Source organism: Gekko japonicus, unplaced genomic scaffold (genome assembly GCF_001447785.1).
Source record: "Gekko japonicus isolate JY-2015 unplaced genomic scaffold, Gekko_japonicus_V1.1 scaffold1224, whole genome shotgun sequence".
Taxonomy (NCBI): domain Eukaryota; kingdom Metazoa; phylum Chordata; class Lepidosauria; order Squamata; family Gekkonidae; genus Gekko; species Gekko japonicus.
Genome location: NW_015163125.1, coordinates 221,833 through 245,623, shown reverse-complemented (window position 1 = coordinate 245,623; position 23,791 = coordinate 221,833). Strand labels below are relative to the sequence as shown.

General features: G+C 43.3%; 1 protein-coding gene across 1 annotated transcript; it reads right to left on the bottom strand.

Annotated features, from left to right (window-relative positions):
* SFXN4 (sideroflexin 4) lies at window positions 1-23,456 on the bottom strand. The gene is made up of 14 exons (XM_015406906.1): window positions 23,385-23,456; window positions 21,721-21,786; window positions 19,820-19,894; window positions 18,680-18,706; window positions 18,516-18,570; window positions 16,713-16,738; window positions 13,813-13,866; window positions 13,650-13,715; window positions 13,494-13,556; window positions 12,760-12,847; window positions 11,965-12,080; window positions 4,094-4,179; window positions 1,004-1,121; window positions 1-330 (listed from the first exon to the last, which is right to left on the bottom strand). Exons 1-14 carry the CDS (start codon window positions 23,421-23,423, stop codon window positions 253-255), a joined length of 957 nt encoding a protein of 318 aa, XP_015262392.1. The 5' UTR covers window positions 23,424-23,456; the 3' UTR covers window positions 1-252.
* Window positions 23,457-23,791: the final 335 nt, after the last annotated feature.

Below are 23,791 nucleotides of genomic sequence, written 5' to 3'. Positions count from 1 at the left end.
TCCATCATGGGCTTTTAATAGTTACATATAGAGATCACAAGATTAAAAAGGTATCAGTGATTTTACATTCCTTTCTTCCAGTTGTGGCGGCAAAGTTTCCACACATGATGCAAGTTTTGCTGCAGTGTATAGAATATTGGTTCAAACTTATAATCCAAAAGCACAACCAATCAAAATACTCAAGACGCTTCTTTAAGTTTTGAAACAAAACCTTCAAATGAACGTATCACCAAATATCCTACAAGTTACAAGTTAAAGTCCCCTGTTGTAAAAGAATTCTGTTTCTTCAGTGGAACAGATTATTTCTGGTTCAATTACGCTTCGTTGTATCTGAAACACACAGACATACCATTAACATTTCAAACCACTATTGGCCTCTTTACCTCATTTGAGTTCAGTTTTGTGTGTGAAAGTAAAGATTTACAAATGCATTTTTCAAAAAAAGTTTTCTAGGATCACTGAAAGATGAACTGTTGTCACTTATGCTAGTATAAGCCTTTAAATAGTAAATGTGAAATAGCAGCAGAAAGGCCAATATCACTATTCAAAGTGACACCTGGGCTCCAAGTTATACCAAGACCGCTCAAATCAACAGAAGGGAATTATTTGGGAATGGACTCATTTGGTTATATACAGTATCTTGGTGATTTTACTTATATGTGTTAATTAAGCCTTTAAGATGCCTATGGGATGTGATGTGACATAAACATAATGGAGTTCTATTCAAGGTTTTAAAGACAGAGCTCTCTTTTGGGAAAATTAATCTTGTTAATCATTTTAAAAATCAGCATTCATTCTTAGCGATACTATATATGTAATATCTGCACCTTTAATACTAGCAATATTTTGAAATCATGGTCGCCAGCCCATGGACTATGAATATTTGGATAGGGGGTTAATTCCCCCCTTTTAAAGAGGAAGTGAAGAAAGACTACACTGCAAGTTGTTGCAAGAAAAACTAGAAACCCCCTAAAACATTAGGAAAAGAAAATGCAAGATTTACCGTTCCTAATTGCGGAATCCAACTAAATGAAACCGGTATCATCAATCCAAGGGTTGAAATTATCATAATAGATCTCAGTGTGGCCCCAAGACGTGGACTTTGGGCAAAAACACTTGTGCTGTCAGAGAGACGGTGAAGACATATTATTGTATGGGAGAACTGTCACAAGTCAGGTTTGAAAGCAAAGGAGCAGTTACATTGCTGTTGCTAACCTTCCCTCCTTCAATACGTTTCCCTACAATGATTCAGGCTGTAGGAAGTTATTAGTTCTTAAGGATACTGAGTGGTGTATTCTAGATCCTAACTGAAGTACTTTGCAAAACCTGCCTGCAGAGCCAGAAATGGAACAGACACTTTTGATGATACATGCACCCTGTGGGAGGCAGCTTGCAGCTGCTGTTCCCACTCTGGCTGGTGGTATCTGTGATGGGGAAGGGGGAATCGCTTGAAGGCTATCGGGCCTTCTATCCCTGTTTAGGCTTCAGATATGGGAATAGGTGGGTTCAAGCCACTTAGCCTCCATCCCACTCAGGCTGTTCCAGAAACCCCTGGCTCTCTCTGTGTCTGGGCAGGAAGGAGAGGAGCAGTCCTGATGACCCCGAGCCACTCCCCTAGCTCCACCACCCCCCAATTCCCTTCTTGTGAGGCCCTGTGGCCTCACAAGCCTTTCCCCTCTTTCTGGGCCTCGAGCTGAGCCGTTCGCGGATCCCCCCCCTCCCCCGTGGCCATCTGTCCCACAGCCAACATTGGACCTTTGAGGGTTAGTGCCTCCCAGGCAGGGCAGAGCCCCACCCAACAGCTTATGGGCATTGCTGATTGTGCTAGGCAGGCCTGCATCTCCAGAATTGTTGGGAGTTAGAACCAGTGAGTGGGAGAGCCCAGTGCAGCAGTGAGCCACCGGAGGAGGTATGGCAGGCTGCAGTCCTCCCGTGGTGGTGAGAGTAAGGGCAAGGGAAGGCTAGAACTGGGGTGGGGGTCCTGGCATTGGAATACACCAACGTGTACTGCAGCAATTACAAGACTAGGGATTAGTTTATAGCTCAAAGTGGTGACGTACAGACATTCCTTTATCCGTACTGTCCTCTTTACAGAGGGAAAAAAGCTAAACTGTAACCAAGGGAAATATGCTAATACTGAAGGATTATTTGGTTGGCAGAGTGCTCAAGGCACATAACTAACAGAGCCTATCTGGTTTGTGTGTGCTGACAAGAAACAGAGTTACACACAGAACCTCTTTCACTTTGCAAAACTAATATGAGTTCTTTATTGTAAGGAACTCCATTCTAGACAAGATAGAAATAGGATTCTAATCTAGTCTAGTTAGCTCGGATGGATAGAGATGCAGAAAGCATGCCCTGCCCTCATGGTGGTGAAGGCTAGCACTGTGGACAGAAGGTGTCTAGCCAGAAGGAAGGTTTCCTGAGAGTAGCAATCTACGCACCAAAGGGATAGCATCAGAGTAGAAGGAAAGGACGATCAGTGTCCTGGCCTCTCTACCTCTCTGACTCTCTTATAGACCCCCTCTGATGTTTGAGGCTAAGAGACAGCCCAATGTCCTTCACTTCCAACAACTAGTAAGAATTCAACCCATACCCAATACAAAAGCATTTTGCATGCAACTGGAGGGAGCCAGGAGAAAAGCTCTGAAGCAAAGTTGTTATTGGACGCCTGTCCAGATTTTACCCTGAAGTGTATGAACAACTGGATATCATGGATGCTATTTTGTCAGTTATTCCATAACCCCAGAAACCAGAGTTGATGGGAGTTATTATATAGCCATTATTGGTATACATATGAGGAAGGAAGAAGAAATAAAAAGGGCAGGGCAGTAGCCCTTAAGTGGTTAAAAGCTGAAGGAGAGGGATCACCCCATGAGGAATATTTTGAAGTGTGGGATTGTTATTAAAAGATAAAGGTTTCCAGGCCCATAGCCAGGGTGTTTTTTGTTCGGGGGGGGGGGCATTTAAATTTTTAAGGGAGCAGTTAAATTACAGTTAATTAAATTAAACTGAATGCTTGTATGTAAAGTGGGAGATTCCCAGACTGTTTCTAGCTCTTCCAAGAATTCCACAGTGGGAGGGAGATGGAAGCCGGAGGGCAAGCCACAGTGCTGCTGCCTGCGGGTGTGTGTCTCCTCAAAAATAAGGTTTCTACACACATGCACATATTTTAAAAGTACAAAAAATTAACCCCCCCCACCCAAGGTTTCTGGCATGGCTATTTGTGGGCCGGGCCTTTTAATTAAGGGGGCAGGGCCCCAAAATGCCCTATTGTAGCTACAGGCCTGAAGGTAACTTTTGCTCAAAAGCTAATCGAATCCGACTCTAGGGGGCAGTGCTCATCTCCCTTTCTAAGCCAAAGAGTTCGAAGACATTTCCGTGATCATGTGGCCGGCGTGTCTAAACGCCAAGGTGCTGTTACCTTCCCACCAAAACGGTACCTATTTATCTACTTGCAACTTCTTGCTTTCGAACTGCTAGGATGGCAGGAGCTGGGGCCAGAGACGGGAGCTCACTCAGTCACACGGCATTAGGGTCTTGAACTGCCGATCTACAGACCTTCCGATCTGCAGCTTCAGCATCTTAACCTCTGAGCCACCGCAGCCCCTGGGATTACTATACTCAGCCTCAAGGGTTCTGGATAAAAAGAGGTCATCATTTAGTTCAAAGCCATTTGCGCACAATTAGAGGGGATCGCATCCAAGGATGTTTTACAGGGAATCCTTATCGTCAATGTTATACACCCTTAGCAGGATAATTAAGGGATTTGTTAGATAAAGGTCAAATAAACATGAGTGAATGGACTCGATAGTATTCTCTTTTTGATAATTATATGAATTTAGGATGCTGGTTCACACATTATAGTCAACCCTGGTGTAAGCATTATTGTTATAGATACAAGGAACAGTACTGGTTACTTTTTCATGGCTAGAACACTGACAAGAATGGTGGCCTTTTTTTTTTTTTAACAGAAAGCAGTGATGCTGAGTACCAAAGTACATCAGCATTCCAAAAGAAGCACACCTATAGAACATCCATATCTAAACTACATAGAATACACAATTAACAGTAAATACCGCCACACTCTTACCGTTTTAAGTAGTGCAGAACAATATCTGGAATACATACTGCTGTCCCAAATACTACTGCTCTGCATAATGCTGTTTCTCTTACTCCCTGGAGGGGAAAAGAAGGAAAAACAACACTCCACATCGGCAGTAATACCTGTTATGATTCAATAATACCTGTTACGTATCAGCTACATCAAAAGTTTATGAAGCTAGGTTTGTTTCATAAGATGGCTACAAGTAGCCTGATGGGAAACATCCACATCCAACAATGTGAATCACTGTGGAATAACCTTCTTAAATAATCTCATTAACATTTTTAGATTGTTATCCTCCCTTTCTATAGCTCTACTATAGTGCCAGGCACATTTAAGTGAGGAAGGAGTTCCATAACAGGATGCCACCACAAAAAGGCCCATCTTTCTGATAGGCATCCTCTTAAATGTAAGGTAGTAGAAGGCAGAGGCACAAAGTCAAGGGCAGAGATGCCCACCTTTTAAAAAAAAAACCCAGTATTTTTTCAGATTTGAATTTTGGGAAGGGCATAAATACCAGCGTTTGGATCTCTCAGTACTGTTTCAGGATTTGGTTTTTTCACATGGTCTGGAATTAGCTGGGTTCCATTATGGGCGACATGGGGAGGCCTGGAGTGGCTGTTTTTGAACCAAAAGGCACCAGAATTGCAGGGGACTTAGTGCTACATGTCCACTACAGACTCTCTCGTTTCAAGTGATTTGGACCAAGGGGTCCAGTTTTACGGTTCCCTGGACAAGGTGCCCCACCCCAGCTATCCTACTTGTCTCCATTGTTACCCTATGGGGAAACAAAATTCAAAGATTGCCAGTAGCCAAACCCACAAGAACAACCACTGGCCAAAAGCCACTAATGCAAACAAAACAACACACCAAACAGAATCAATGTCAAACCAAAGAATCCAAGCCAAACAAACCTTATTTTGGGTTTGTTTGTTTGTTTTCAAATCGCTGTAAAGGTGACGGTTTAGGTAACTGCTACTAAAACATGACTCTTCTGAATTTGCTGCAATAATTACATTTTGAAAATCAACAGGAACACCCCAACATTTCATGAAACCACAAAACAAAACCACAGAAAACATTTTAAAAGAACTAGAAAGAAAAAATTATCCCCCCTACTTAGAACCCCCACCAAGGGAGGGAAGCAGAGAACAAAATAATATTTGGAGACAAATTTCACCATTCGAGAAGATGTCCAGTACCACAGAGATCAAGAAGGTGTTCCTAAGCAGGCATCAGGTAGTACAAATCCAAAGCAGCAGCACATTAAAAAAAACAAAAACTAGCACTGAAATGGAAACCACGGCTTCCTTGACTGAGTCAATCCATCTCATGTTGGGTTCTCCTTTCTCCCTACTGCCTTCAGCTTTTCTTAGCATTAGTATTCTTTCCAGTGACTCTTGTCTTTTCATAATGTGATCAGAGTACAACAGCCTCAGTTTAATCCTTTTAACCTCTAGGGAGAGATCAGGCTTTATTTGATCTAGAACCCACTGGTTTGACTTTTTGGTTGGCCACAGTACCCATAGAACTCTCTCCAACATCACATTTCAAATGAATCAATTTTCCTCCTGTCAGCTTTCTTCATTATCCAACTTCCACACCCATACATAGCAATGGGAAACAGTACAGTATGAATTATCTTGATCTTGGTCCCAAGCCACATATCCTTACCCTTAAGGATCTTTCCCGGCTCCTTCATGGCTGTCCTTCCTAGTCTCAATTTCCTGATTCCTTGGTTGCAGTCTCCCTTTTGGCTGATGATGGAACCAAGGAGCAGAAATATCTTTAACAATTTACATTTCTTCATTGTCATTCTTAAAGTTGTATAATTCCCCAGTAGTCATTACTTTTGTCTTCTTGATGTGCAGCTGCAATCCTACTTTGGCACTTTCTGCTTTAACCTTCATCAGTGGTTGTCTCAAGTCTTCACTATCTTTGGCCAATAATGTGGTGCGTTCTGCATATCTCAGATTGTTAATGTTCCTTCCATCAATTTTCACCAAACTTTCATCTAAATCTAATCCAGTTTTCCTTATGATATGTTCTGCATACAGATTGAAGAGATAGATAAGATAACCCTTGTCTGACAGTTGCTGATTGGAAAGCATTGTCTTTCTATATTCTGTCCTAACAGTACGCTCTTGTCCAGAGTATAATTTGCACATCAGAACAATCAGATGTTGTGGCACACACATTTCTTTTAAGACCAATCACAGCTTTTCATGACTCACAACGTCAAAATTTTTGCTGTAATCTATGAAACACAAGCTGATTTTCTTCTGAAATTCTCTTATATGCTCTGGTAACCAATGCAAATCTGCAACATGCCTCTTCCTTTTCTGAATCTAGCTTGAATATCAGGCATTTTCATTCCATATATGGTAACAGACTTTGTGGTAAGATTTTCAACATCTCTTTACTTACATAAGACATTAATGTGGAGGACTTCCGGTTTATGGCGACACGCAGGCAGACGCATCTCCTGGACATTCCGGGGATGCAAACTGCACACCAGCGTGTAGGAGAGGGTGTGATGGGTCGCGACCCCCCCCCCGGAGCCTTGGTAAAATGCTCCTAGCCAGGGGGCTTTTGAGGGGCGACCTCTTCGCTGCCCCGAAGGTCCTGTCGCTGAGTGTATGCATGGAACTAGTGCTGCTGACCAGGACAAGCGTCGGAGATCAGGCAAGAAAAAACGATGCCAAGCGAGACCGGCTGGCCAGCAACAAACTGTGAGTCGGATTGAAGCGAGTATGAAGATTTAAAAAGAAAGCTTCCCCCCTTAAAGAGCGATGAATACCGAGCGGGGGAGGGGCCCCTCCCAAACGCACAAACAAAAACACAGAAATAAAGAGGGGGGACTGGAAAAATAAGCGTCTAAATCTGTTTTAAGAGACTTACTAGAGCGCAGATAAGTGTATGGGCAAATATCAGAGACTTTAGCAACTTTTAGAAAAGTAAATAATCCAAAAAGATGGTGGGAAAGAAACCAGATAAAGACAAACTGTTGAAAGCGAAACTAGTGGGCAGTCCTCGAACGGAAGAGACCACTGAGCTTTCTAAACTGTTGGCAGATTCCTTTCGCCCTCTGCTGGATGAGATGACTAATATCAAGCAACGATTGTCAACAATTGGTCAGAGTTTGGCTTCACAGCAGCTACAATTGACTAAATCTTTAAATGCAATGGAGCAAATGGCAGAGAAGGTGAAGGAAATGGACGCCAATACTAAAAAAGTCAAGAAAAAGGTACAAAAGCTGGAAATGAAACAAGCTACGGGAGAGTGACAACTTTTACAGCTGCAAACGGAGAAAGTAAATTTGGTCCTATGGTTCCAAGGGGTCCCGGAAATTAAAGGAGAGAATTTGAAGCAACTGTTGAGTGATGCAATAGCCCCACTGACAGATTTGACAGTGGAATACCTTTACAGCGAGAAGGATGTGGTCTACAGGTCCTATTCTTTATACATCAAGAAAAATAATCTGCCTGGGGAAATAGTAGTCAGATTCTCGAAGAGACATGTAAGAGATTCTATTTTGAAAGCAACTACAGGAACACCCTTGAAAATCGGGGACAATAATATCAGGATTTTAAAAGACATTCCATTTGAAATAAGACAGAAGAGAAAGAAATATAAAGACTTAATCCTTTTTTTACAAACAAATGGCATCAGTTATAGATGGTTAATTCCAGAAAGCGTAATTTTCAAGCTCCACGATGAAAAAGAAAAGATTGACTCTGTTCCTAAAGCACGTGAGTTCCTGAGAACACAGCTGGGGGAACCAGCGGAGGACAAGAAGGAAGAAGAAAAAAGCAAATCAGATGGTAAGTTAGGCTCGGTGTCTTCTGACGAGGACTCTTTCTCTGAAAAGGGGGAGGCAGCCCCCAAAAGTCCATATAAATTGAGGATAAGAAGAGATATGAGAAAATAAGGGCTGAAGGACTCTGAATTGTGCCTGAAAATTTAGTGATAACTTTGGGATGCTCTGAGGGTTTCATTTAACAGATAAATGGATGGTTAAAAGATGAATAATTTAGCATAACCGACTATGTTCAATGTATTACTAGCATTTTAGATTAATATTGAAATAAGCTGATGTATTGATCTCCCACTCTTGGGGTTTTAGTTACTAGTGGGTTTCTTTTCTTTCTCCTTAGAGGTAGTTTCCCTTCCTATATTTTCAGTTGTAGTTTGTAGTGTTGTGAAAAACCCAATTAAAAACTCCCCTTAGGGGGATACAAAAAAAGAAAAAGAAATTAATGCGATAGTCTGGTAGCTGCTGTATTCTATGATGTCTCCTTTTTTTGGAACTGGAATGTAGATTGAGTGTTTCCAGTCTGTGGGCCATTGGGTCCCCGCCCCATATATGTTGGCATATTCTTGTTAAGATTTTGATGGACTCCATTTCTGTAGCTTGGGATAGCTCTGTTTATATCCCATCTACTCCTGGAGGTTTCTCCTAACTGCTCTCAGTGCAGCTTTTACTTCGCTGTCTAAAACTGCAGGTTCTTCTTCAAAATATTCTTCTTTGAAGGCAGCTGTCATCCATTCATCTCTTATGTATAGTTCTTCAATGTATTATGCCCATCTTTTCCTTATTTTGACCTGTTCAGTTAATGTGTTTCTGTGTTGATCTTTCAGTACCTAACCTTGCATTAAATTTCCCCTTGATTTCTTGGATCTGGTGGGTCAGACCTCTTGTTCTTTTTTGTATGTTGTTCGCTTCTACTTCTTTAGACTGGTTATTGTAATAGTTCTCTTTGTCTCTGCATGCCAGTTGTTGGAACGCTGCATTTAGACTTCTGATTCCATTCCTGTCACCTTTTATTTTTGCTTCTCGTCTCTCTTTAGCTATGTTAAGAGTTTCATTAGTCATCAGTAATTGTTTGCCCAAAGCATTTCCCCTTACCTGACTTGTCCAGCTCCCACTGCTATACCTCTTGCTACCCCAAACAATACCAACTGGGGCTCCTCTCTCCCTCTCCTAAAGACTGCCCTGTATTTTCAGATACAAATTACCCACCTCAGAAACATGCAAGATAAACAACAAAAGGGCAAACTGTCAACTCCCTGCCCCACAAAAACGTAACACGCATCCTTATCTTACCTAAGTAAAACACCAATCTACTCATCCCCAATTTACTTTTCCCATTAGATGCAGTCCTTGTCTCAATGTGTATTTCCAAAGATGCCCCTTTGCCTTGCTTCCCATAATGTGATGCATCACAATATGGAAACTCATACAAAACCATACAAGGCAGTGACGACACAGCTCCAGGGCATAAAGTCCCTTGAGAAGCGCGCCCGAGAGGACGTGGCGAAGTTGCAGATCACTCTGGAGCAGGAGCGATCTGAGCACGCCAACAGAGTGGAGGCCCAGAGAGCACATTATGAGGGTTTCCTGGAGGATGCTAATATACTGGATCCCTTCCAGTCTGGTCACAGGGGACTGGGATTGGAATCGGGCTCCCAATCTTTTGATGGGACAGTGACGGTGTTGGTCACCCTGGAGACATCTGGATCGAGGCAGATCAGCTCTGCTGATGCTTCTTGATCTGTCAGCAGCATTTGATACAGTTCATCATGATCTGTTGACCCACCGCCTCATCGATGTGGGGATACAGGGGTGTCATGATCTGGGCTGTGCCACCAGAGGCCTACTAGGCCCAGGGAGTCTGGCTAGCAGTAGGTGAGGCTGGGCCTACAACTACTAGAAGCCCCTGAGAGGTTTTGGAGCCAAAATTGACCAATAGGAAAAGAGGAGGGCTTGGAATAAAAGATGTGGTGCAGCAGGAAAAGCTGTACTTCTTCCCAGGGGACAGAGCCAGAAGGGACTGAGGCTGCTCATTCTGCCTGGTCCTCACACCTATTATTCGGCCAAAAGGGAGGTCAGAAGGTCTTGGGAGAGTGCTCTGGGCCTTCTCAAGGGATCCTAAATCCAGAGTGGTGGCAGTGTCAGGTGACACCCCACCTGAGCCATGACAGCTTCACGAACCACCCAAAATTCATGATGAGCTTTAGTTCAAGGGGCATGCCTTGTAGTGGCTGACCTCCTTTCTCCAAAATCTAGGACAGAAGGTGGCGCTTTGGGGGGAATTATCTCAACAACAACTGCTGGAATGTGGTGTGCTGCAGGGAGCAATTCTCTCCCCAATGCTGTTTAATATCTATATGCGCCCCCTCACCCAGATTATCCAGGGGTATGGCTGGGTTGTCACCAATATACTGATGACACCCAGCTCTGTCTACTGATGGACGGCCACCCAGGCTCTACCCCAGAAAATCTGGACAGGGCATTACAAGCCATGGCTGGATGGTTACAATAGAGCAGACTAAACCTGAATCCATCAAAGACAGAGGTCCTGCATCTGGATCGCAGGGGACTGGGATTGGAACCGGGCTCTCAATCTTTGACAGGGCCCCATTGGGGCCAGCAGTGAAAAGCCTGGAGGTGCTCCTGGATGCCTCACTGACTATGGAGGCCCAGGTCGCCGCCACTGCCAGGTCTGCCTTTTTTCATCTGAGACAGATCAGGCAATTGGCCTCATATTTCACCCCCCAGGATCTGGCTACAGTGACCCATACAATGGTCACTTCCAGATTGGACTATTGTAATTCTCTCTATGTGGGGCTGCCCTTGGCTCTGCTTCGGAAACTGCAGCTGGTGCAGAATGCAGCAGCACGGGTGTTGATTTCATGTCTGTGAGGGCGCATATCCACCCTGTGCTGCACGAACTGCACTGGCTGCCTACTGAGTACCGGGTCCGCTTCAAGGTGGTGCTTACCTTCAAAGCCAGGGACCTGCAAATCTTCAAGACCACCTCTCCCCTTATGAGCTCCAGAGAAATTTATGATCTGCAAATCAGCATCTTTTGGTGGTCCCCATCCCCAAGGACATCCTTCTTACCTCAACTAGGGCCAGGGCTTTTTCGGACCTGGCCCCTACCTGGTGGAATGAGCTTCTATATGAGATAAGGGCCCTGCGGGATGTTTTACGGTTCCACAGGGCCTGCAAGACAGAGCTCTTCCACCAGGCATTTAGTTGAGGCAGCGGGCATCCACACTCTATTGTGCCTCCCCCCTCCAGTGGATCAGATCTGTATCATTATCTGGAGCACAAATTATACTAGACCTCATCTGTTGAGGCGCTGGCTAGGAATACGGGAATCAGTAATGGTATTTTAACTGATGTACTTTAATTGTTTTTAACTGTCTATATATTATTTATGATGGAACCCGCCCTGAGTCTGCTATGCGGGGAGGCGGGATACAAATCTAATAAAATAAAAATAAAATAAATAAATCGATGTTTCCCTGACACTTGGCTACATGTCATGAATGTTCTTGTATTTGATGAGTAGGGACTTAACAGACCTAGAGGAGGAGGTTACCAAAGTTTGCTTGCAATCTCCAGGGTCAGCCCAATTAGCAAATCATTGGCTTTGTCAACTGTGGAGAAAGCAGTCAAACTATCTACTCCATGATACTACCAAGAAGGGTCAAAATCTCAGCATCTTACAAGACAACTGAAGAAACAAAACTCGTCGGGCAAGCACAGTGAACACATACTCCTTTGACAGGAGGCTGGATAGCCATAGATAACATGTAGAAAAAAAGAAAAGTAGAAAGATAACTACAAGATGGATGGGGACACAGTGTAACTGAAGAGGACTTTGATGTAGACCTAAATTTCCTGAGAAGGTACAGAAAGAAAAAACCAAGCACCAATTCCTTTATGTCAAGGCCATAAGGGGTTGCAAAAACCTTAGACAGAACTGCTTGAACTTAATTCAGTACTGATGGCTTGGATTGGAATGGGGGAAAAGCAAACCAATAGAAAGATACACAACTTTGCTTACCTTTTCTCCTGCTTTCTTTGACACTCCTACGATACGCCCTTTGCTATCCATAATTTTTATCCCTTTCTCAGTCTCGCTTGTTCGTATTACCACCACGTTAAATGCACACAAAGCAGCTGTAAAAACAGAAAGGGCAGGTTTGGCAAGGCAAATGAATGAGCACAGTTTGTCTAGAATTAGTTATTTACTTGACTATCAAATACAATCACATTATTTATTAGATTTATTTATTTATTATATTTTATATGGGTTGCTGCTCACCCAAACTTGTCTTGTGGTGACTTACCACATTAATGGTGGTAAGTTATGGTGATAAATAGGGTAAAAGCAACATAAAAATAACAAATATAAAATATAAACATTGAACGCACACTGTATAATACACCATCTCTGAGGCTGAGACGCAGGAGTGCAAAGCAAGAAGAGCAGCAAGAACCCCTGAAGGATTAGTAGCAGTTTTCACACTAAGACCCTGTTATGCATGAAGGGAATCTATCCAGAATAAAATGGGTGTTTATTGGATAACACAGTTTCTTTGGGTTTCATAGCTTTCATTTGCATGAAGTCCAAAGTATTTTGGCAAGAACTGGTGTGGAAGGGAAGAAAAGTATGAGTGAATGAGGAGCAGGACTTCCTTTTCCCTCTTTTGGCATTCCAAACAGTTTATTACCTCAGACAAAGGAGAGGTTTTTCCTCACAGAAACTGCAGAAGAACTTGTGGGGCTTGAAATATTGTCCTAACACCAGTATGGTGAAAAGAACAGTTTTCCACCTCAGATGCTTCCACTCACTCACCTGTAAGCGGACCTGGTATGACTTTCATGAACAATTGCATAGAAGGACTCCGTACTTGATAACGAGTCATGATGTAATGAGGCAAAATCTAGAAACATTCAGAAATAAATATCAGAATATACAAGGGCTGCCCAAAATGCATTACATCGATGACCACATGCAATGGTCTCCCTGTTCAAAGAGAAAAGCTACCTTCGAACTTTATCAAATAAAACCATGTGGCAAGAGTCACCCTGCCATAACTTTGTAACATCAGAGGCAGTGAAGTCAACTGGGTTTGAAATAGTCACCAGATTCTTGGAATCATATCTAGCCTTGCTAAGTCAGTAAAAGTTAAATTAGTTTTAAAGTGGGGCCCATCCCAAGTTCCAAGTGTGAGATTTTATTTATTTGAGTTTATCCAAGCAGCTCAAAGTGGGTTGCTCTATCCTCTCTCCCAGTTTGTCCTCAAAGCAACCCTTTAACGTAATAAGGTTAAGATACACTGAGTGGCCCGAGGCTACCCAAAGAGCTTCATGGCAGAATGAAAATGTGAATGTGGGTCTCCCCATCCAGTGCTTTAACACTGTAATAATCTGTAAATCTCCAACCCTGCTCCTATAACTTGGTTTTCTGAGCCAGGGAACATAAAGCAGTCCAAGGGTGCCACAAACCTCTGTGCTACAAATTATCAATACGGGTACAAAATAAATGCAAAAGTTGGGGGGAAATCAGAGAGATTTGAAAAGACATACTGCTATGCTTGCAGAATATAGAATTGCCCCTGCACTGAGAAGCACCTCCTTGTATGGAAACTCCTAAAAACAAAAACACACAATAAATAAAATTGTTTTTATTTGTTGAACAATGGACAATTCACTGCATAGTGTCCTTTCCCAATTAACACCTACTTTTGAGTCCTGTGTAAAATTCCCATGTGCCACGCTGAATCCACTTATATATGTGTGGAAAAAAACCTGAAAGATTGGAGATTGAAAACAAAAAAAACCATGTAAGTTGAGTTGCCTAATAGCAAGCGGAAACATGCTGAAACAAATTGGATTGGCTCAGTACCTGTGAATGAAATGCTTGCTTCACTCCTTTGTGTGGTAATAAAATACCAATGACCTGTGAAGAAAACCTCATAAGAAAAGAGAACCTCAAAGAATCATAGAGTTCGAAGGAACCTCCACGTTTATCTAGTCCACTTCCTGCACAATGCAGGAAATTCACAAATACCTCCCCCCACACACACCCAGTGACCCCCTTGCTGCATGCCCAGAACCTGGTATCAAGGGGGCACATAGCATCAGAAAGGCAGGATCCTAGACCTTGTTTCTCTTTATGCACCTCTTAGTCTGTTGTGAACCACACTCCTCTAATGCTAGGCACTTTTTGGCACACTGAGTATTATTATTATTATTAGATTCGATTTTTATACTGCCTTTCCCTGTAAACAGGGCTTAGGGCAGTGTACAACAAGAGATAAAACAACCACATTTGTACTAATTTAAAATTAAAACATTAAAATTACGGTAGTCAACTTAATTAGATGGTGATCAAAACTTCTGGTTGAGCCACTGCCTGGGGGGTGGGCCGTCGCGGGGGGGGGGGGGGGGAGTGCCAGCCAAGATGGCTGTTGTTGCTGTCCTCAGCCAAGTGCCTGGGAGAACATCTCTGCCTTACAGGCCCTGCGGAACTGTATTAAATCCCACAGACCACGGATGTTACTTGGCAGAGAGTCCCACCAGGTTGGGGCCAGGGCGCTAAAAACCCTGCCTCTGGTCGAGGACAGCCAGATATCTGTTGGGACAGGGACCACAAGTAAATTTTTATCTGCACAGCATAATGCTCTTCTGGGGGCATACCAGGAGTATATTCGCTCTGCATGAGAAGGAGGAACGCACACAGCAGCAAAGGGCACTACGTAAGCAGAGATAAGGTTTCAGTTGCAAGTCTTATTTTTTCCTTTTGTTTTTTTTAAAATACATTTTAAAATATTTCAAAAGTGATTTTATTTATATAATATTATTTGCATTGTTGTAGCATCTCAAAGGTATTACCCAAAAACAATGCACATACACCAGCGCATCTCTCAGGTTCATTCTGTACACTACCAGCAGTAGTGAGAGAAGCCACTGTGGTATAACTGCTCTTACATTAGTAACGTCTAAAATAAGTGAACCCTAGGGTTGCCAGGTCAAATGTTCTCCCCAACAGGAGGATTTGTGGGGCATTCCAGGAGGGGGAGGGGATTTCCCAATGTGATGTCACATGGAAGTGATGTCATCACACATTTGGGAAGCTGGCGCTGCACACACCTGAACTGCAAGCGGTGAATTTGCTGTTTGGAGTTCAGGTGCACGTGGCCCCCACTTGAAAAAAACATTTAAAGGGAAGCCCTCGCAGTTCAGGCGCCAGCAGCTCCCACTTGTAACAAACCACTTAAAGGGAACCCTCTGAATGGTTTTTTTGCAATTGGAGGCTCCCTGTGCATAAACTCCAAGTGGCGAATTCACCGCCTTGGAGTTCAGGCACGCAACACCCACTTCCTGGGACCAGTGGCCAACTCTCTCCCTCCCCTCCTGAGAGATTTAAAGGGCCCTCCAGCTGACTGGCAGGCCACAAGCTCCCGCCAGTCATCTGGAGGGCCCTTTAAATCTCGCAGGAGGGGAGGGAGAAGAGCAGCCACCATCGACGCTGTGCGGGGGTGGGGCTTACCCCTGCCGGCCAGTTGGCCAGCAGCAGACTGGAGCCCGCAAAAGCAGGGGTACCCTGCCCCGACCTGGGGGATGGCAACCCTAGTGAACCATGCAAGCAAGCTGACAAGATGTTTATTTTTCATGCCAGCATCACATGCCTTAGGGCCATCATAAAGGTGCTGCATCACTTCCAATAATGAATAAACTGAAACATAAAGAAGGAGGTGATACTGATTACTATGGTTACTATGGCTGATATTCTGGAAGGTTCTGTTTTACCAACACTAAATGGGATGAGTTTATCACTGGCTGATTCAATGGGATGTTTGATGAATCCTGCTCTGTTGATGGAAAAGCGGGTTACAGTATCAGAAAATACATTTTATCAACTACATCTAGTACAGAGAAGGCATTCCTTTCTAGATCCAGCTGATCTGCCTAGAATTACTCACGCTACTGTAAACCTGAAACTTGACTACTGTGACATGTTCTATATAGGACTGCCCTTGAAAAGAGCTCTCTTTTCTTACGGCATACTGAAAATATGGACTTGGCAGCAGGGCCGACTTATCCATTAGGCACAGTAGCACAGTGCCTAGAGCCCAAGATACATGAAAATGTTTTACTTTCTTTTAAAAATTTAAAAAAATGAACTTGTAGGGTTGAATAAAATGTTTTACTTTTTTTTCTCACATCAGAAAAAAAAGGTGAAGGTCCTGACCTGGATAGCCCAGGGAAGCCCGATCACATCAGATCTCGGAAGCGAAGCAGGGACAACTCTGGCAAGTACATGTATGGGAGACCTCCTTGACATACCATAGGCTAGGTGGGAGGCAGGGGCAGGCTGTATTCAGCCACCTCTCTGTATATTCTCCAGGCCCCCAGTAGGGGTCAGTCACCAGAGGTCGCCATGACTTCCAGGTGCATACACACTCACACACATATTTAAAAAATACCAAAAAAGGTGTGTGTGTGAAGTACTTAGTTATATCAAAAATAATTTTAATATTTATATTATTATGGTGAGGGGGGCCCATGAAGGCAAAAGTGCCTGGGGCCCACTAAAGTCATAATGCGCCCCTGCTTGACAGCACAACCTGTTAAGACGGCAGAAGGAAAGGATCTATTGAGTAAATGGTCCTGCCTTTTAGGGAAGGGAAGGAAACTAGGTTGCTTTTCAGCCCACTCTAACTCTTTACGCAAATCCACTGGACTTGTAAAGTTCAGGAAATATAGCAAGCCCATATGCTGGAAACTTCCATCATTACTCACCAATGGAGCAGTAAGCGGTAGGAAAGCTTTGAAGAAGAAAAACAAATAATGGCTAATTAGTGAAATCAGCTGACGAGAAGGCTTTCCTGGTGGCCTAACAGGAAAAGCAAACCAACCATGTACACCAGCATTTCAAAAGAAGCCTTGACTCTAGATCTTGTACCTCAAGCTGAGATTGATGTCCAATTCTGTTCCAAGTCCAACATGACCCTTTGCCTCCATCTATCCCAAAAATGTTAATTGGGAATCACTGAGCTGACCTTCTGGGAAAACTCTGTGGCAATGTGGTTTGTGATGAAAGGAAGCAAGGGGTTAGCTCAGGTAAACGAAGAGAGAGAAAGACTTTATGAAATGCATGCTTGTGTTTGAACTAGGCCGCATGAGTTCCATTGGCTCTGCGTGCCACAAGCGCAACCATAATTTAACCACAAGGAGCAAATCCAAACAGTGTCTAGCACTGTGTCGAAGGCAGGACAGAACTGAGTATAAGAAAATGGGAATGTTTTATATGGTACATAAATGCAACAGTTGGTTACCTGGTACACAAAAATTGTTGATTAAAGAGAGTATTTCTTTCTATAGCAGCAAAATTACATGAAATAAAAGTATTAATTTTCAAGGGAGTACAAAAATTAAGTACCAGGCACCACACATATTCCATCATAATTTAGAGCGCTCTGGCTAATTTGCAAAGTTTTACATAACTGTCTTAAATATGGTGGATGCTGGAACACATAAACCGCATATGAAATTACTGGTTGTCGACTAAGTGGCACCTCTGAATAAGCTCCTTGCACAATAGAAGCAAGTGACAACAAGCAACACAGGGCCAAACTAGACGTTATCACAGTAATGGGCCTGACCCATGGTCATAGATGCCATTTTAGGGAAGAATTTAGCCATTTTAAAAGTGCAGCGAGGGCCCGATCCTGACTGGGCTTGTGGTGCAGGGGGACCAAGCAATCTTGTGTCCCCCCATGCACACCTTTTCAAGTACCAAAACAGCGCTGAAGCACTTGAAAAGGCACATGGGTGGGGGAACAAGATCACTTGATCCCTCTGCACCATAGGCCCTATCAGATTGGGCTCTCACAACACCTTTTAAATTGCCAAATTCTTCTCTAAAATGGCATCGCTGGCCACACATCAGACCCGTGTCCCTGATAACATCTAGTCTGGCCCACAGGCATGCTGACCCCAAACATTGAAAAATGATTAGTCAGGGATTCAGATTAATTTTTAAAAATAATTACGTGATTTCACAAAAGAATACTCCTAGCATTTTTAAAACACAGGTTCCAGTACCTCTGGGATACATTTCTTTTACATTCATCACAAATTATTGTGATCTCAAAGGCTAGAAACACTCATTGAAAAAACAGGGTCCTGACATTCCAGAGGCTGAATAAAAATACTTGGATTGTTGGTTGCCTATCCTAACCACTAACCTAACTAATATTAAAAGGCTCCCTGCAGCAACCAGTGCAATTGGCATGCTTTTTCTCTAGTAAGCTGAACCCTACTCATGCCTCTCTATCTCTATCACATTGTTATCTCTCCCTTCTCCAAAGAGTTCAATGTGGCATCCATCATTCTCTCCATTTTATCCTCACAACAACTGTTAGAAAGGTCAGGATGACAGAAAGGAAGAGCCATGGTTGAGCAGGGATTTGAACCGTGCACCACCCTTAGTCCTAGTTCAATATTCAAATCACTATATCACTCCAGCTGTCTCGCCAGATTAACAGGACTAAATGTTTTAAGGCAGAAAAAAACAGGCAACACATTTTCAGTAAAACTGACCTGGTGGCCGAAATACAGAAAGAACTGTATCACCAGTGGCAGGGTTCACAGAGGCCTTGAAGGAAGAAAAGCAAACACAAAACCCTAATGAATCAGGAAATCACTATCAAAAAATTAAGAAAAAACTGAAAGCAAAATAATTCCTAGATCTTTTGTAAACTCACCAAACTTAAGTTCCAAGCCTCTTTTATCTAAACAGTTAGAAAAAAAATGAGATTTTTGGAAACAGTATTATTGAGTAGGCATAGTAGATGAGCATGTACTTTCTTTGAGTTGTGAAAAAATTACCTTTAGAGAGCATACACCATTTTTTGGTAACTAACAGTAGTTACTATTAATTTGGGAGCTATTATCAAATTGCTATTTGGTAATTAAACTATTTGCAGTACTGGCCATATACCTGCCTACACGCTATGTAAACTCTTCCTCTGTTATTCCTGCTCTGATGACAATTTTCCTGTCATGGTAAAACTACTGGGCTATAAGTACTTAAAAAGAAAATGCATAATTGGAACAACTTCTGTTATTTCAAGCAGGCCCTTCCAGGAATGCTGTGATACTCCAACACATGTTGGGTCAGAGCTGAGCAAGAAAGAGATGCTCAACAGGCTTTCTCAATAGTCTGTAGCAATTCCCCAGAGACACTCAGGTCTGGTTTCCTCCCCATGACTATATACACCTGGGATAGCTGGGCTGCTTGGCAAAGAGGATTGTGGAAGCATCTGAACCGGCCCTCTGATTCCCTGCATCAGTCACACACAGTGACCAGACAAGCAGCCCTGTGGGCCCAGAAAGTAAGTGAGTCCATGATGCTGTGTCTCTGAGAGACTGAAACCAGGGACGTGTGCTATACTACTTTGAAATCCAAAGCACAGAAATGAAAATATTTTACTCTGCTCTTGATCATCACGGGGAAGAAGAAAAAAATGACAAAGGACATTGAAGCCTGACCCCAGTATCATTCCTTAAAAGCACTGGTTCTCATGTAAGACTAACAGTGTTTTTTAAAAGAATCAAAATCTCAGGCTCATTGATCAAAAAAAAATTATTTCCATTGCCTTGGAAAGCATCATTTTATCCTTTTGTCATTTTTGCAAGCTTGCAGTGCATTGTACCTGACTCCAAAATCCAAAGTCAGTTATGCACTCACTGAATGGCCCAAGTAAGATTCCACCTCTAAGCTTCAGTTTCAGCGTACCAAGTGGGGTATGACAGATGTAGTCACAGGCACTTAGCGTACTAAGACAACAGTTGACAACAACAGCAATGTATGTAAAAAGTTATTACTGGGAAAAGAAATATACCTCTTTGTTCTGCAAGGACTTTGCGATATCTGGCCCACTAGTTAGTAAAAGTGTTCTGGATGCTTCAATTTCCTTCTATATTTACAAGAAAAAAGCATCACAAAAAGCAAGATAAGTTACTATTTTCACACACCATCTCTTACCCAGTTATACTACAGGAGCCAATCTTTTTTGTTTGTTTGCAAATGCAAAATCTAAAGTCACTCTCAAGCAGTTACTTCTAGCAACTCTGGAAGTAGCATTAGGCCAAACCCAAGGCTTCTGCTGAAAAGAAAGTCTTCTCCAGCCCCTCTTTCCTGTAACCCAGTGGGTGCGTTCAGACGGGGCCTTTCTGCCAGCATAAACGCGATCACACTTACCTCCATTTTGCAGATCCCATCGTTATATGCCCGGTCACACGCTGCGGGCGTCGGCGTTTTTTTTAAAACCCCACAGTTTGAGCATGCGCATAGGCAGCCATTCACAGAACTTTAAACTTTAAAGGTAAGGACTTACCTTTAAAGTTTAAAGCCCAAACTGGCCTCCCTTAAGTCCCGGACTCCACCGGATAGTTAAAGTAAGGGCTTTTTTTTTTTTTTTTAAACAAACGCTCGAAGCTTTGCCCAAGCGCATATCGCTCAGTTTTTTAAAAAAAAATGGCGGGGGGGAAACGGAAGCCTCAGGCTTCCGACGGAAATGGCTAGGCACCGGTGGAGAGCGATCAGACGGCGAGGTACAGCATTTACAACCGTTGCACTCAGGATACCACCACTTGGGACCTAGTGGCAGAGTGCAACGGTGTAAAGGGCTTTAGGGACAGGAGGCAGATGTTCCCCGTCTGAACGCCGGTGAGTACAACGATTGCAACCGGCACCTATACCGATGTAAAGCCCCCGTCTGAACGCACCCAGTGTGTTGCAAATTCCCATACTTGCAGAACCTGCATTGAATCCTAAACTCTATTCTGCTGATGGGGAAGCTTTCCCCTAGCAGAAAAGATTCTCAGTTGGAAGAATGGAGCTCTATGAGACAACTGAATGCATACAAGAAAGGGTCAAGGACATTCTCAGCATGGGTATGCCATAATCAGGCTCCATTGTTCAACTTGCAGTACTTATATTGTGAATCCTAAGGATACTTCCTTAGGATTCACAATATAAGTACTGCAAGTTGAACAATAGAGCCATGTTGGTCCAAGAGGGAAGAAAGCAGTAGGAGTGGGGCTGGGCAACATTGCAACATCACTTCCAGTCAGGTCACCAGAAGTGACATCACGTATCACCACAACACTCTAGAAATCTCACATATCACTATGGTTTTACTGTCACAGGACTACCTCCCCCTTTCTCCCTCCACTGTAGCAGGAAACCTAGTAGGCCTATTGTTAGGGCAAACCAAAATATCACAAAACTGTGTACAAGCTCTCAAGAATTCTTCATAATTCCCCTTAATTTTTAAAAAACATTAATCAAAAAGGGGGTGGATGGCAATGTTCCCTCTAAGCTGTGGAGTCTTGTGAGCAAGAATTTTACTTTGTGAGCTACTGGCATTAAAGTTGTGAATGAGCCATTTGGCTACTGCATAAATTAGTTTGTTCTGGAGCCATCCTTCCTGAGCTAAGATAAAAATGTGTGAGCCAGAGGATAAAAAACTATGAGCCAGCTCACACTAACTCAGCTTAGAGGGAACACTGGTGGATGGGTTTCCAACTGGAAAACTTCTTAATAGGGATCATTATTAAATCTGTTCTTGGAAGTAGGAACAATTTGTTTTACACAGAAATACAGCAACAGCCACTTGGAAAACAGCCCTCTTGTAGAGTCTTTGAATCTAGGTTCTTCTCAGGATCAGTTTTCCGATCTTACATCAGCCACATATGGAAGTCAAGAGACAAAACTCTTACCTTGGACAAAGCTACTTACCTTGGATTTAAGTAAGAGCAAAGGGTCCAAAATATCTATCCAGTGATGAAATCTTTGGGAAAAAGTCTAAAGAAAAATGACAGATCTGCTTTAAAAAGTTAAAAGTTGTAACAATTCTTGAAGCTACTCAAAGTTACCAACAGTCTCTATTTTACAAGTAGTCCTGTGCATTTAATTAACCCTTCTTTATTTCCACCACCTACCTCTACAGTATTGTCCTTATCCCTCAAGCTAAAGCACCATGCACACACTTTCAAAAGTAAACACATTTTAAACTGAATTGTGCCTAACTTCTTTGCACTTTTGGGACACTATATCATATTTCTTCTGTCCCCTGTTGATGGAACCTAATAAAGTGAATAATCACATCCTGTTGAACATCTGAATTATTTCTTGGATTCTGCATCAGTTTAGGAAGTTGAATTTAAGTTGTAATCCACAGCCGTTAAGGTTGGCAGCTTTGTTTATGATATGATATGGTATGATAATTCCTTAAAATTAATTATTATAACAAATTCCATTCACGTTCCATTCACATTTTATGGAGGCCAGCCTACAGGCGCTACAACATTTGCAAATGGCTCACTGCATAGACATCCATATCGTCTCAGCAACCAGTGACACAGAAACTCACCTCGTGACTGGAGATATACAGTAAGCCATTTTCAGATCCCTCAGTCCCTGTGCATAACACCGCCGTATAAAAGCAAAATCCAGAAAGGGAACCGTAGTAGTGTGTGGCAGCAAACACAACAAGGTGCCACTAAACTGGCCGGTTTCTACCACACTGAATAGGGTTGCTCGGTACCCCCAGGCCCACTGGCAGGGAATGCGGGAGGGCTGCCAGATCCAGGTTGGGAACCTCCTAGAGGTTTGGGGATGGAGCCTGGGAAGGACAGGGACAGTGGGGTGCAATGCCATACAGTCCACCCACAAAAGCATATATTTTCGCCAGGGGAACTGATCTCTGTAATCTGGAGATGAGCTGTAATTCCAGAGGATCCCTAGGTCCCATCTGGAGGCCTGCATCCCTAACACAGAATGATGTCTTAGCAGCTCCTACACAAGCAGAGCAATCTTCCACTCTAAGTCCATTAACTTCAGCGAATTAATACTGCAGGCAGCTCTGCACGGGAATGCACTGAAGATGTGTTGCTGGCCCTCCACCACCACCACCCCCGTTCTCTACAGTCAGCAATATAGCAACCTAGATTTGTTCTAAGTATGCTCTGCTTAGAGAGGTTCCTACCGAGCTTTTAGCATCCCAATGTCAGTGAAAGATTAGCAGCACCAGTCCGTTTCCAGATTCCCGGGACACGGCACAATAACGGAGCGCTGGTGTGAAACGTCCCTCTGTCCAATCACATTCGCATCCCATTCATTCTTACCACAATTTTTTTTCAGAAACATTGTTAAGACATTCCTATTTGGTCTGCCTTTGTGGGGACAATAATTAGAATGAGCTTTCAGTGCACTGTTTTAAGCAGCTCGACCTTTAAATGCAATTCCCTATTTGTGACTCATGCAGCCCCGGTTGCCCGTTGCAGGCTTCCACTTAAACCGTGCAGAGGACGCCAGCCTCGCTTCTCTAACACAATTCGCCGCGGGTCTGCAGCACGCCTCCCACCCCCTAACGCGGCGCTTCTCCCACTTGATGGTCCTACTTTGCCCTCGCTTTTCCAGAACTCCAAGTTCAAATCCATGAGGGTCAGCGCGGAACGCCGGAAAGTGTCTGTTCGGGGAGCTCCGGTGGCTGCACCTTCCGGCAGCCACTTCCTTTCCTTGCAGGAACGTTTCTCGTATTGGCCAGTCGTATTCCAGGGTTACTATGGTTTGAAAAGCAAAAAAGAGGAGATATTTCCCAACTCCCTACTTCAAACAAGTGATCACTATGACAAATCTCATGTTAAATACCCCTACTATTTAAGCTGTGATAATTGCTACTAAGGTAACAGCGTTCCGTGCGCCTTGGTGTTTAGTCATGCCGGCCACATGACCACGGAAACGCCTTCGGACAGCGCTGGCTCTTCGGCTTTGAAACGGAGATGAGCACCGCAACCCTAGAGTCGGA